Source organism: Centruroides vittatus, unplaced genomic scaffold, assembly GCF_030686945.1.
Source record: "Centruroides vittatus isolate TY-2023 unplaced genomic scaffold, ASM3068694v2 contig_1168, whole genome shotgun sequence".
In the NCBI taxonomy this organism is placed as follows: Eukaryota; Metazoa; Arthropoda; class Arachnida; order Scorpiones; family Buthidae; genus Centruroides; species Centruroides vittatus.
In genome coordinates, this window is record NW_027120749.1 from 4,899,572 (window position 1) to 4,913,369 (window position 13,798).

At 29.7% G+C, this 13,798-nt stretch overlaps 1 protein-coding gene and 1 pseudogene across 1 annotated transcript; both read right to left on the reverse strand.

Annotated features, from left to right (window-relative positions):
• Nucleotides 1-2,945: 2,945 nt before the first annotated feature.
• On the reverse strand, nt 2,946-5,011 carry LOC136981427 (kelch-like protein 10 pseudogene; annotated as a pseudogene).
• Nucleotides 5,012-5,473: 462 nt separating this feature from the next.
• Nucleotides 5,474-8,307, reverse strand: LOC136981434 (uncharacterized). Its single transcript, XM_067277761.1, has 5 exons — nt 7,554-8,307; nt 7,349-7,477; nt 6,401-6,496; nt 6,235-6,314; nt 5,474-5,771 (listed from the first exon to the last, which is right to left on the reverse strand). Exons 1-5 carry the CDS (start codon nt 8,190-8,192, stop codon nt 5,618-5,620), a joined length of 1,098 nt encoding a protein of 365 aa, XP_067133862.1. The 5' UTR covers nt 8,193-8,307; the 3' UTR covers nt 5,474-5,617.
• Between the last annotated feature and the right edge of the window lie 5,491 nt (nt 8,308-13,798).

A 13,798-nucleotide genomic window follows, 5' to 3' on the forward strand; every position in this document is an offset into this window, starting at 1 on the left:
AAAGATATGAAATTACTTTTAAAACTTTTAATCAAGTTTTCAACTCTAGAATACTGTCTGATAAACATTCCCAAATAAGTTTTATTTTGTAAAAAATTGTAAAAAATAACTGATATTATAATTAAAATGCTTTTATTTAAAAACAAACACTAATTTAAAAAGTTTTAAAACTTTTTTCTCTTTAAAAACGCGTGATACTATTTATATAGACAGGTTTATTTTTAATCATTGTAATTTAGAGTCAATTCAAAAAGCATTGACAACATAATGTGACAACATGGAGAGAGAAAATTTATTTTTTTATTAAGATAACCGATATGTTTGAAACGAGACAAGGTAATAATTGTAACTATTTGTCAGTAAATAGTAGTTAATTAAAATAATATATATCTAGAAAAATTAATTCACTAGTATTTAAAGACAAATAGTAACAATTATTACCTTGTCTAGTTTCAATCATATCGGTTATTATAATAAAAAGATAAATTTTCTATGGTAGAATTCCGTCGGATGGAAATTAAGTTTAAAAATAATATTGAAGATAAAGTCTGTTAAAAAAAGAATTACCATTTATTCACTTTCAATGTTCCTGGAACACAAAATTTTGACACCGACCTTAAGCCTGGTATTCACATGCGGAAACGGACGACGGAAACCGTCGACGGAATGGCAAAATTACGTAACTTTTGCCGCTGCGGAAAGCGGAACGGTAAAATTTAGACCAATAGGCAGGCTGTTTAGTAGCGTCGTCATAAACATCACGTGCGAGGATAGCATTCGAACTAATATATTTCATTTATACGCTATTCGCTATTCGATTTAAATATTAATGTCAAATAGACGTACAGTACTTACTGAGTAAAGTATTCGGAATGGCGTAATGCGAAAGTATTAGATATTCCTAACTTCAGTGGCGTGCCGTCCATGGAAGCTGTGAAAGCGCCGCTTCCCTTGTATTTTCTAAAATATAAATACTATATATAATTATATTGTGCGATTATTTTCATATTTTAACGCACTTTGAATTACTTAAAATTAATATTTTATTACAACCGCATTATGTATTTTATTACAAATTTCTATACATGTGAAAAACAACGTTAAAATTGCTATTGTATATTCGAATATAAATTCGTGTATGCATATTCCCAATGGAAGCGCCGTATTGTCGAATACGGGACAGCTTCCACGGCGAAAATATTTGAATCGTGTAATGCAGCCAGATTACAGGCATTCGCGCTTAGCATCAACCTCTGGAGGTTTAGCTGGTGGATGCTACACACTAAAATATCGTATAACGCTTCCAATGATTCTATCCATTAGCCACTCGTAGGGATCTATTTGACTAAATGCATTGTTTTAAGATTTAAAAAGTAAAGAAGATTTTGTTATTTTCTTTACAAAGCTATATTTAATTATAATTTTCTTTTAATTATGATTATATTGACAGATTTTTAGACATAGAATCTTTAGAATTTTTATCACTTTTAGACGTTATTAATTTTAAATATTATGAAAAACAATTTTCCGAAGCTTGTTTTAATTTTTTATGTAAATTTTATGGAGAATTTTTTATTTGTCTAAATTACATAGTGAATTGAAATATTTATATTCGTGGCCAGACCATATTGGCAAATCACTCTTTTGATGTTTTTTTATGAAGCTTCGAGAAGCTATACTAACATAGATTGGACAAAATGTATTGCAGTATGTAGTGATAGTGCAAAGGCGATAATAGGAAGGAACAATGGATTAATGAAAATATTAACAGATCGTCTTATACCAAGGGCGGAATAGACGCACTGCTTCCTTCACAGACATGCTCTTATTACAAAAAATATGGAGGAAAATCTCAATCAAATTCTTTGTGCAGCTGTAAAGTTGGTTAGTTTTATTAAAAGCCGCCCGTTACAGAACAGCCTATGCGATGAAATGGCGAAAATAAAAAATCTTTTCTTTTCCATACAGAAGTTAGATGGTTATCGCGAGGGAAAGTGTTAACCCGGGTATAGAAATTGCAAGATGAATCAATAGTATTTTTCCAGGATAAACAAACACCATTCTCATTGTTTTTACAGAATAATGAGTGCATGTTGTTGTTAGCTTACTTAGCCGATGTATTTTCGCATTTAAACGACTCGAATGTGAATTTACAAGGACGAGATAAAAACATTTTATTAATGACAGACAAAGTTTATGCGTTCATTAAGAAGCTTGATATCTGGATTATTCGCCTTCAAAGCAAAAATTTGGATATGTTCCCACTCACTTCGGATTATATTGAGAAAAAATTGAATGAACAAGATACTATTATTCACCACAGTTTGGATTGCATAAAGATGCATTTGCGTGAGCTAAAAACTCAGTTGACGGAGTATTTCCCGGAAGATAAAAATGATTTCTCGAAGAGATGGGTACTGAATCCGTTTAGTGAAAATGTTATTGCCGCTGCTAAGTTACCAGTTGAGATTCACGACCAGCTCATCGAAATGTCTGCCGACAAAACGCTACAGCTGCAATTTACATCTGAAGATTTAAATACGTTTTGGCTTGCTCGTCGACATGAATATGGAAATTTAATCACAGAAGCATTGAAAATATTAATCCCTTTCGCCACGTCTTATCTCTGTGAAAAAGGTTTATCGTCTATGGTTGCGCTAAAAACTAAATACAGAATCGTCTTTTATCACTCGAAAACAATTTGCTTTTGTGTGTTTCTAACATAGATCCACGTATGGAGAAAATTTTAAATGAAAAACAAATGCAACCATCACATTAATTTCTTTTCTTTTCTTTACATGTGTACTTGTAATTAAAATGTTTATAAGTTTATGATAAATGATTTTTTCTCATAAAATGATTTCATTATTGTTTCGCGACCCCCTTTAAAATCACCGCGACCCCCAGGTTTAGAAACGCTGTTGTATATAAAAAAGAAAATTTTTAATGTTTTCTGTCTTAAACAAAAAGGCAAACTTTATTTACGCAAGAATTTAGATAATCTTATTAATTTCCTAAACAGAACAATATTGACTAAATATTTTGTCAATTTTTTGACTGCTTCTCTATTTTATTTGTCTGTTAATCCATTTCTGTTTCCATTTCTCTCAATTCCCGAAGTCTTTGTCTTTTCTCTTCCAGCAATTTGTCTCGGTGTTTGTGGATGTAATCAGTGATATTAGGTATGTTCTTTATTATACAAGCAGCTAATGCCGAACGAAATATGTTCATGTCTGTTGCTTCGTACCACTGACTAGTTGCTTCGCTGTAACACTCGACTTGACATATGATACTATCACCGTTATATCCACCTATGGCAAATATCATATCGTCGATAACTTCTACAGCAAAATTACTTCTTGTTGTTATCATATCAGGTACATCTGACCACGTATTATAACGAGGATTGTACTTCTCTACAGTTTTCAATCTTTCAAAGCCATTGAAGCCACCCAGAGTATATATGCAATCTTTAAAAGCGATGCAACATACACCACTTCTTTGGCTTCTCATATTTGAAATTGAAGTCCATTGGTTAACCTGCGGGTTGTAGCGTTCGGCCGAATCAAGGCAATGTTGTCCTGTGAAACCGCCGATGATATAAATGAAACCGTCTAGAGTTGTGGCATCGGCATCACTTCGTTGCATATGCATTGGTGCAATCATCGTCCATTGATTTGTTCTATAATCATATCTCTCGGCAGTATTGTGTCGATGTGCCCCATCATATCCACCCATGGCGTATATCAAATTATCTAGTACGGCTACACTCACATAGCATCGTTTACAATGCATCGGAGCTATTTCTTTCCACTCTTTGTTGATGGTATCTAAACAGCGACATCCGCTGTAATGATTCATTCCATCAAATCCACCAATTATATATATAGTATGATCGATTACTGCACATCTGTGATAAGCTCTTGGACCAGCAGGATCAACCTCACTCATCTTTACCCATCTGTCTGCTCGGCTATCGTATGTCTCGATGTAATCGGTTGGAAATCCAGAACTCCATCCCCCTACAGCAAAAATTATTTCGTGAGGGATGCGAGGCCGAACTAAGTCTGGAGTTAGAAGTTCTTCTGATCTCTGGCTTATGGTATCTAAATCGTTTAGAAATTTTAATGTTTCCATTATCAGAGGAGAGCAATCTTCATTTTCTGTGACGTATGGATGTTTTCTCACAGTTCTCATGAAAAAATCAGAATCGAGAAGGCCCAGACGAATGCATTTCAATAAGGCAGGCATATGTTTTTTTCTTTCTTGTGGATTTATGTCTATCCAGCGCAATACCGTGTTCCAAACTAATTCTTCTTCTTTAACATTTAATTCTTCACTATTCAAGATGTTTACGAGTTCTTCCATTGTCATATGCATCAATTCTTCGTTCTGTTTCGAGACTTCTGCAAAATATTTCATTAAATATTGATGAGCCGATTGTTCTAAGATGATATTTCCATAAGTTTTTCCTGTGGTTTTAATAGAAATGCAATTTTTTGCGTTTAGATGATCTATCATATAGGAGCAACATTCATTCATTAATTCTGAGAACAAATACTCATTAGCGGCATGGAAAACTTTACGAACATTTTCTGTATTCAGTTCGACTTTTCCGCAATAAATATAATCTATGATGCATTGAAGAATTTCTTTGTCGATATCTTTTAATTGAAATTCTTGTCTTTCTTCTCCAACCACTGTATTGATGAATAAGATTTTAAAAATAGTAGGAATAAGCAGCCATGATACATTTATGCACTGGAAATTCCTCTCCATCTCCCGACTTAAGGATCGCATCACAGAAAATGCCTGCATCTTTCATCTTTTTCAGGATATTTAACGAATTCTGGCTAAAAGTTTTTCCTACTTTTAAAGACATTTTTTTTGTACTCCTCTTAATTCGATGTTAATTGTTTTGACTAAATAATAAATTTATTATTGTTCTGATAATTGTAAATACTTAATAATTGCTTTTACCAATATTTTGCATAATTTGCTTAATCGCCTCAATTATCTGGCCTGCTAAATTAGTATAACTGTGCATTGTATTCATCTTTTGTTTTTAATGGTTGTCCATAAAGATTCGAAACTGACATAACTTACTCGTTGGTAAATTAAACTCTTAATTTGCGCGACGGCTCAGATCACATATTTAATTGAATTTTCATTGAATTATACTCCTATTTTTATATTTAATTACAATTATTTTCATAACTCCACTCATTACTTTTAAAAATTTATAATAGTTTATATATGATTTTAAATTACCATGAAATTACAAAGAAAATAAACTAATATTGTATAAAATTGAAGTGTACAGTACCAATAAAACTTATTGAACAATGAATTATTATTTTTTTCAAAGAAAAATACTTAATTTTTATTAAAAATTTGCATTTAATTTTGTAATTATTATTATTATTATTATTATTAAGACATTATATATGAATTTAATCTGAAGTAGTTTTTCTATACGATTCTAATATTCTTGTTAAAAAAATTGAAGTACGATTACATATGTTATCGAATTTATTCTTTTTAATGCAGTCTTCGAACCGTTGTAATATTTGTTCAATTTCAGTTTTATGACTTTCATATTCTGAAAACCATCGTTTCAATTTTTCATGATTTTCTTCCATTGATACTTTCTGTCAATTCCTTTTATGTTGTTCATCAGCTGCTCTATTGATTCCATTTCTGTTTGAATGTCCAAGATTATGCTTTCTCCTAATTTTTCAACTGATTTCAATTCACTTAACATGTTAAATCTGTTACATATTATAACATTAATCAATATAATAAGCATTGTATGTTAATAATAACATAATTGTTAATTGATATATTAATACATCGCACATAAAGATATTGGGCTTGACGTTAATGTTTTTCTTATAAAATAAAAGTGTTTTTAATTTACTGGTATGTTAATATGTCGTCAGTTTTGTATCTACTTAGGATGTTACACAAAGTACCTGAACTTCTGAATAACTTAATTTTTTTTCAATGATTTAAAGTAAGGTCTGATGCACTGTTTTAAAGCAAAATTAATTTCCAACATGACCTTAGCATAAATTTTAATATGTTTTCAGTAAAAAATTTATTTCTCTGACTATGATTTAGAGATGAAACAAAATATTTCGTTGAGGTATCAAACTGATATTGCATTATCTTAAGATATGAGTTTGAAAATAAATAATTCTGAATATATCTGTTCTTTTTTTAATTACTTACACATTGCTTTCCCATTTGATAGTGCTTTGTTCTACTGTTTCCTGCAGCTCTTCCATAACGTTTGTAAAATCTAGTTTCAGCTGAAAAACATTAATACAGTTTGATTTTAATCTTCACTTTTGTAATCTACAATTGTTTAATATAAAAATTTAAGTAAATGTCTTACTTGATCTATCATAAATAATGGATTTTGAATTATGTCGGTTTTAACAGACATTTGTACAAGTTGGTTTTCATTACTACACTTAGTATAATTACAGTCCTGAAATTAAACAATGCTTATATAAATAGGCCTAAACACTGGAGGGTATCTATCACTTAAGATAACAAGAATTGGATGAGGTCACAAATTACAATTTTTAGGATAGAATTTTTCATATAATGATATGAAAATTCTGATTTTAATTTCCATTTTCAGTATGGTTGCTTAATGTATTCCAATACACTGATACATCATCATGGTTTCAGAAAGTACTGAATTCATAATGTCATATTAATTAATAAAAGTAAACTGTTAATTCTAATTCCACTATATACGCTACTAAAGTGACATCGCCTCCATTTTCGCATAAAAGTAAAATAAACGGAATTTGAGACATTTTCTGTACTGGAGTAGTTTTTCCGTTTATCCATAACACAAATACTTTTATCATTCCTTAATAAATTTTTAATTGTGGAATTCAGATCTACAGAAACATCAACTAAAAGCTCCGGCTCTAGACCAGCAGAACAAGCATTTGCTTGAATCAGCTCAGTTTTATAGGGCGAAACTTGATCTAGTTGTTCCAAGAATATATTCAAATACTTAGATCAATTTCTCGAAAACAATGAGAAACTTTTAGGATCGAATACTTCTGTTTTGTATTCAAATACTCTTATCATTATTTGGAATCGCTTTGGATTCATTTGAGTAAATCTAGTAGTCTAATAAAAGTGATTTAACTAGGAAAAGAAACGTAATTATGTGACATGTATCTTGTGTAGTTTAAAAATTAAAAGATAATAATGTAAATTACTAAATCTTATTCAAAGCAGAAAAATGTTCGGTATTTTGCGATTTAAATTTACGCAGGATTTAGGCTAGTTTATTACTTTCGAACTAAGCCAAATTTACCTGTAAGTTGTCATTTAGTAGTTTCTTATCTGTTCTCTCGGGTTCGTCGTCATTACCAGTTTGTAAATTTTCAAATGTTTGCTTATCCGAAATTGTGGGCAAGAAAAAATAAAAACAAGAGCAAATAATCTGAAAATATAAAATTTAATTCATATTTAGCTAAAAATATATTTAAAACATTTTGATAAATTAAAAAGCATCATACCGATAAGCATAAAATTGTTCCAATCCATACAATAATTTTATAATTTTGCTTAACTGGTAATGCAATTTGATAATTTAAAACATTGTTATGCATTTTAGAATTATTTTGGAATCTTTTCATTATGTTCGAACAAATTATATTTCTGTTGGCGATCTCGATTTTAAAAAGAATAGATTTTTCATTTGTTACTTCAGACGACATGTTTGGATATTCTTCGATATCTCTTAAACTTAAGTTAATTTTGGTTGTATTTTCGGTTTTCGAACTAAAATTATTTTGATAGCAAGCAGTTAAATTCTCAATTTTAAAGCGAAATATATTTTCCTCATTCTTTATCTTCATATCATTTTCCAGGATAATTATTTGTTTACAGAATTTAGTTGAAACATATGAAGAAACAACGAGATGCTCCCTGGAATATAAAAGCATCTTATCTTCTATGCTATCTCGCCTCCATTTTCGCATAAAAGTAAAATAAACGGAATTTGAGACATTTTCTGTACTGGAGTAGTTTTTCCGTTTATCCATAACACAAATACTTTTATCATTCTTTAATAAATTTTTAATTGTGGAATTCAGATCTACAGAAACATCAACTAAAAGCGTTATGTTTGACGCATTTTCATGCTGTTCATACATTTCACTAAAGAAATAAATAAAAATCTGTTTTGATGTTTCTAAAATAAATTTCAATACATACGAGAGAATTTTTTCTAATCTGGATTTCTGACCTTGTTTTTCAATATTTTCATTATTTATTTTTACTAATAAGAATTATTAACATTATAACAGCAAATATTATAAAATGTAAAAATTTATGTCAAATAAACTTACCATTATCAAGATCGTGTTTTACGGATATTTTAATATTTATATCGAACGTAAAACTTTTTGTAAATATGTATAAAAACAGCAAAATAAATTTATTTAACATCTTGTTTTTACATTCAAAATAATTATAACAATTTTCCTGAATAACAATACTATTTTCTTGTTTATTAACAATAATTTGTTAACAAAAATTATTAACAATAATTTGTTAATAATTTTTTGTGATAACTTTTTCAAGAAATTTGTTAAAAACATTTTAAATAATTTTAAAAAGAACAAACTCACAAAATTTCTACAAATATTAGGAATAATAAATAATACTCTAAAACCACACTTTGTACAAAAACACTCCAAACTGAAATTATATGAAACTCTGGCTGTTCTGACTCTTCTTACGGTAGTGATATCTATGTTCTAAGGAAGAAAGGTATTAAAAGATTACAGGCAGCCGAAATGAGGTTTATGCGTCGAACTGCTGGATATACGCTCCTGGATCATCGTCGAAATGAGGATATTTTGGAGGAACTCCACATGAGACCATTAATTGAAAAACTCTCCACATATAGAAAAAATAGCTTCAACATGTATGTAGTGTATGGAATCGCCCAGGCGAGCGATTCCCGCTCTGTTTGCAACCTAACGGAAACTTTGGTAATTCAAAATATAGCCGTTACGGAAGAACCGTTAGAGAAGATCCGTTGGGAAAGCCGTTGTGGTTCGAATCGACGATCGACGGACGATTGGCTGTCAGAGAATGGCCGTTGGCCGGACGATACGGAAACATCGAAGTTGATTGGCGGAGAATTCGAACGCCGGCTACTATATAAGAAGTAGTTTTCGGCGGGAAAGGGGGATCGGTTCTATCGAAGTTCTAACTATCTCTCTCTTTGGGACTTGCGGAAACCGGGTGTAAGTGGACTCCCGTTGGACTATCACGAACTTTTCCTGACTCGGAGGTGTTGCGAGTACTGAGTCTGTTAGCGGAGGTCGTAAGGTGTTTTTCCGACGAACTTGTACGGAATATAGTCGGTTGTAACTTAGTTTAGTGTTTTGTGGATACTCAATTGTAAACGTTATTTTGTATTTATTTTGTATGTTGGTCTCGTCAATATAAACGTTGTGTTTTGTCAAACCGACTGGTGTTATTTTGAACATTACTATGTATCTCGAATGTCGCCGGATAGGATACCTCACGCAGTTTTACAGTATCAACCACGAGGACGACGACGACCTGGACGTCCACAAAAACGACTCCTAGATCATGTCTAGTTGAGACCGAAACGGTCAACATGGCCTAAATTCTAAATTCGCGAATGGTGTATGATGATGATGATAAAAAGAACAAAATTACAATTTTATTCTTTGGATCACATATCTAATGTTAAAAATTTATACAGAAGGAAATTTTTGAACTGAAAACTGATAATATATTATAATATTTTAATTACCGTATTTTCTCGATTAACAGGATCTAATGGAGGAAATGTTTTAATTTTTTCTCGATTAAACCGTATCTCGATTAACTGTATTTATAAGTTATAGCTACATTTTAAGTAATTGGGCTGCAATTGGAAAAAAATTGTAGACCTATAAATTCCCACTGTCGTCCGTCCGTCTGTCTTTTCTTAATCTCTAGAACGGTGTTAGATAGATGAAACAGGAGACCAGATATAGAAAGCGTAGCGGCAAGAAGCCCTGATTAACTATTGAAATATTCAATTTAAATATTTTTCCCAGAACAGAGTTACAAATGACCAGCATGGTTCTGTTCTTACCAGGAAAAGTATTATGTACACGGGCAAGACGCTTGTAATTTGAGATGGAGAGCATATATTTAAATTAAATAAATAAAAATATGATTAAAAATTGCAGCCCGGCGTCACAATAATTTTTGCCCGTTAATGTTTTCATAGTTATTTTTTCTTTTTTAAAGACTCATTTGTAAAATAAAATCAGATTTGACAAAACTTGTATATTTAAAATGTTTTATCATCTATTATATATTAACAGGAAGAAGCTATATATACAGTACTAAATTTATATAATTAATTTTATCTCCCAAACAAGGAATTGCATTGCAAAAACGAATTGCTTTTAAAAATGTTTTGAAGGAAATAATTTGCGAAACATTTCAACAGTTGAGACCGTCATTTTTGAACAGCAGGTTTGTCCTTGTGGTATTCACTATTGTGAATTCTGATCTTTGTAAAAACAATAACATTATTATTACTTATTTATTTTTTGCCAAGAGGGAGTGCAAAAAGCTAGAGATCGTCTGCTAAAAGAGAACGAAAGCGGTCTTTTTTCTTTTATTTTTGCTGTTTTCTTTTTCTTGTCTGCTAGGAATCGCCGCGCCTGTTGAATTTTGTCAATGAACACGATTTCCCCAGGCGTTTCGTAAATATTATAATGCTCGAGTAATTTGTTTATTAAAATTTTTGACATTAACATAAATTTAGAGATTAAGTTTCACTCTTATTTTATATACTTAACATGCCGCTCTGTTATTTTCTTTTAAACAATAATAGATTTTCGTATATCGTATGAAATTTTTGTATTGACTTTTTTACCATTTAAAAAAATACTATTAAAATTTATCTCAGACATTCAATTTTCAGAGTCTAATACTTATTCGAATCATCTCCATCTGATGATCATCCATACAACGACATCATCGACCCGTGCCGCAGCCCATCAATTATACATACATGCCATGCTAAAATTGGCTATGATGTTATTATAATTACTCCCTTCACCCGAATACTAAGTCTAATATCCGTCGGATGAAAAAAGGAAAAGATTTTAATAAAACTTGCTCGAAGATGATTCCATTATTTTTAAATTAGTGAAGAACTATATCGATACAATTATCTACATCTTATTTTGATGTGTAAATGTCGTGTAACAGTGAATAGAAAATTTTAACTTTGTCGCAATAGATATTGTTTGCTTTTAATACTCGAGTACGACAGAAAGAGAGTAAAAATCCTGTAAAAAGCAAAATAAAGTTACTACTGTATAAAAATTTTAGAACTTTCCGTTCAAAAATAAAGAAATCTTTTCCTTACACATTACGCAGTGAATTTGAAAATTCACAGAAACTTGTAAATGAGGAGATAGTACTTAAAACCAATAAATAAACAACTTTTAATATGGAAAGGAAACATAAATGATAATTGATGTGCCCACCTGTTTTGCTTATTTAGATCTTGACGAATTTATTGTTTCACCTGCAGTAATAGTTTCAAGGAGAATGGTAAGAATAAAATACCACATTTTATTGCATAAAGAAATTCAATGGCAATTGATATTTTATAATTTATTGACTCAAGTACTTTTAAAATTTGGGTCCAAAAAAACAGCTATATAAAGAGGTGCGATATAATGAGGGGCTACTGTATTATAGAACTTTAATAACTATATTATACTGTATTATATATAACTTTAAATATTTTTATTACTACATAAGAAATAAACATTTAATATGCAGATATTTTAATGCATTTTCATTTTATAATTATATACCGTTGCTAGATTTGTTATTTATAAAAATGTCTTTATAATTAAATTTTTAAACTAGTTTATAATTATACAGAGGTTTGATTATTTCTTCTAGATATTCTCTAGATATTCTGGAGAAATTTACAAATAAGCGATAGAATCAAGTCTCTATGTAATCACAAACCTATTAACCAAATTAAATTTCTCCTAAAATATAGTTTTTAAAATTTTCAATACATCATTAATGTTGAAGAATTTTAAGATTCTTTTAGAAGAATTTTTTTATTATTCTTTGAATTTTCTTACGTAATTTCTTACTTGAAATGAAGTTGTCAGTAAGAATAACTATTCCAAGATTATTGGAAAAATTTAACTAATCACTCTAATCGCAGATCTTTTCTTATAATTAATGTACTAAATATGAGTATATTTTGACGTTTATAAATCTATAAAATTCCACAAAATTTTTAAAATTAAAAAATAAGTTGTAACGAGTATAATAAAATTTCAAGCACAAAAGATTTAACATGTTTAGTTTAGAAATGAATTGAATGTGACGACTAGACAAGATAAAATAATGGAAAAAATGATAAATGAACACATTGAAAGTTTTAACTTTTAAAAGATTTTCATGACATTGGTATAAAACCATTAATGAATGACGTGTCAAGCATTCCTAGCCTGTGATGGACAATGGCCATCTATCGATTACTTAGGACCGTCACTTCGATGAAAAATGAATGGCGAAAACTTTCCTAGAATATAAAGAAAACTGACGTTAATTAAGCTATTCAGCTTTGCAATAAAATAGCAATAAAATGGTAACTAAAAAAGATAAAACTAAGTAAATTCTAGATATAACTTTTGACTGTTGAAAATTTCTACCAACAAAATTAAATTTTTTCTACAAAAGTATGCTATTCACAATAGATTTTATATACTTTATGCACAATTTATACACCTTTTGAAGGCCTGGGCGGTTAAGTCGTCAACCTACCGCTCTGGATGATCTAGGATTGAATCCGGCTAAGTTGAAAAACCTCAAAAAGTTTTCAGGGGTAGTCTGTTTTGGATATAATGGCCTCTTCGTCCATTATCATTCGTCGCCTTATTATGTGAGCCTAGATTTTGTAAGCCTTTTAGACGAAACCATAACGAACTTAAAAAAAGGCGCTCTTATGCCCACAGGGCGAAAAGAATAAAAAAAATTTGTATACTTCTAGAACACAAAATTCATTAAAAACAGTTCTATGATCTATTTACTCTTCAAACAATACGAATAAGTTCTTTTATTCTGTATACATTTACTTTTAAACATTTTAAATTATAAATTCATATTTATATTATTCAAAGAATCCATAAATTGGTTCATATTTATCATTTGTATTCATAATTTATTAGGGCTATTAAGATAATATTAATAATTAACAGTATTAGATTTTCAATTAATAATTTATTATGCATTATATATGGTTATGAGACAGATGCGATAGTTCAATTTCATAATATAATATTTCATTATTAATATAAATTTTTAAAAAATTTAAAAATGGTAAAAATTTAAGAAGGTTCTTTAACCCCCATGCGAATACTCAGTCTTAAATAACATTTCTTAAAACATTAATCATTATAAGTGGTTATTAATTTACAACTCTGAGGAAAATAGACTATAATTAATTGTATTAATGAGAACTTCTTTGAAATATAAAAATAATATTTCAGTAAGTGTTTAATGTAATTAGTTAAAGTTTTGTTTATTTGTAGGTTAAACTATTACGCTTTCTCTCGTTAAAATATCAATTAGATTTAAGATTACATAATGTTTATTTTCAATAAATTATAAAACTTAATTAATACTTTACCTTTATAAATCAACCAAGATTTATTAATATGTAAAACTTAATCGTATGATT

Coding starts and splice junctions, on each gene's coding strand:
- LOC136981434 (XM_067277761.1), bottom strand. CDS start 8,192: ATGTATGAACAGCATGAAAATGCGTCAAACATAACGCTTTTAGTTGAT. Junction 6,497..7,348: donor TACTAAATGACAACTTACAG/GTAAATTTGGCT, acceptor GTTTAATTTCAG/GACTGTAATTATACTAAGTG. Junction 6,315..6,400: donor CATTATTTATGATAGATCAA/GTAAGACATTTA, acceptor AATGTTTTTCAG/CTGAAACTAGATTTTACAAA.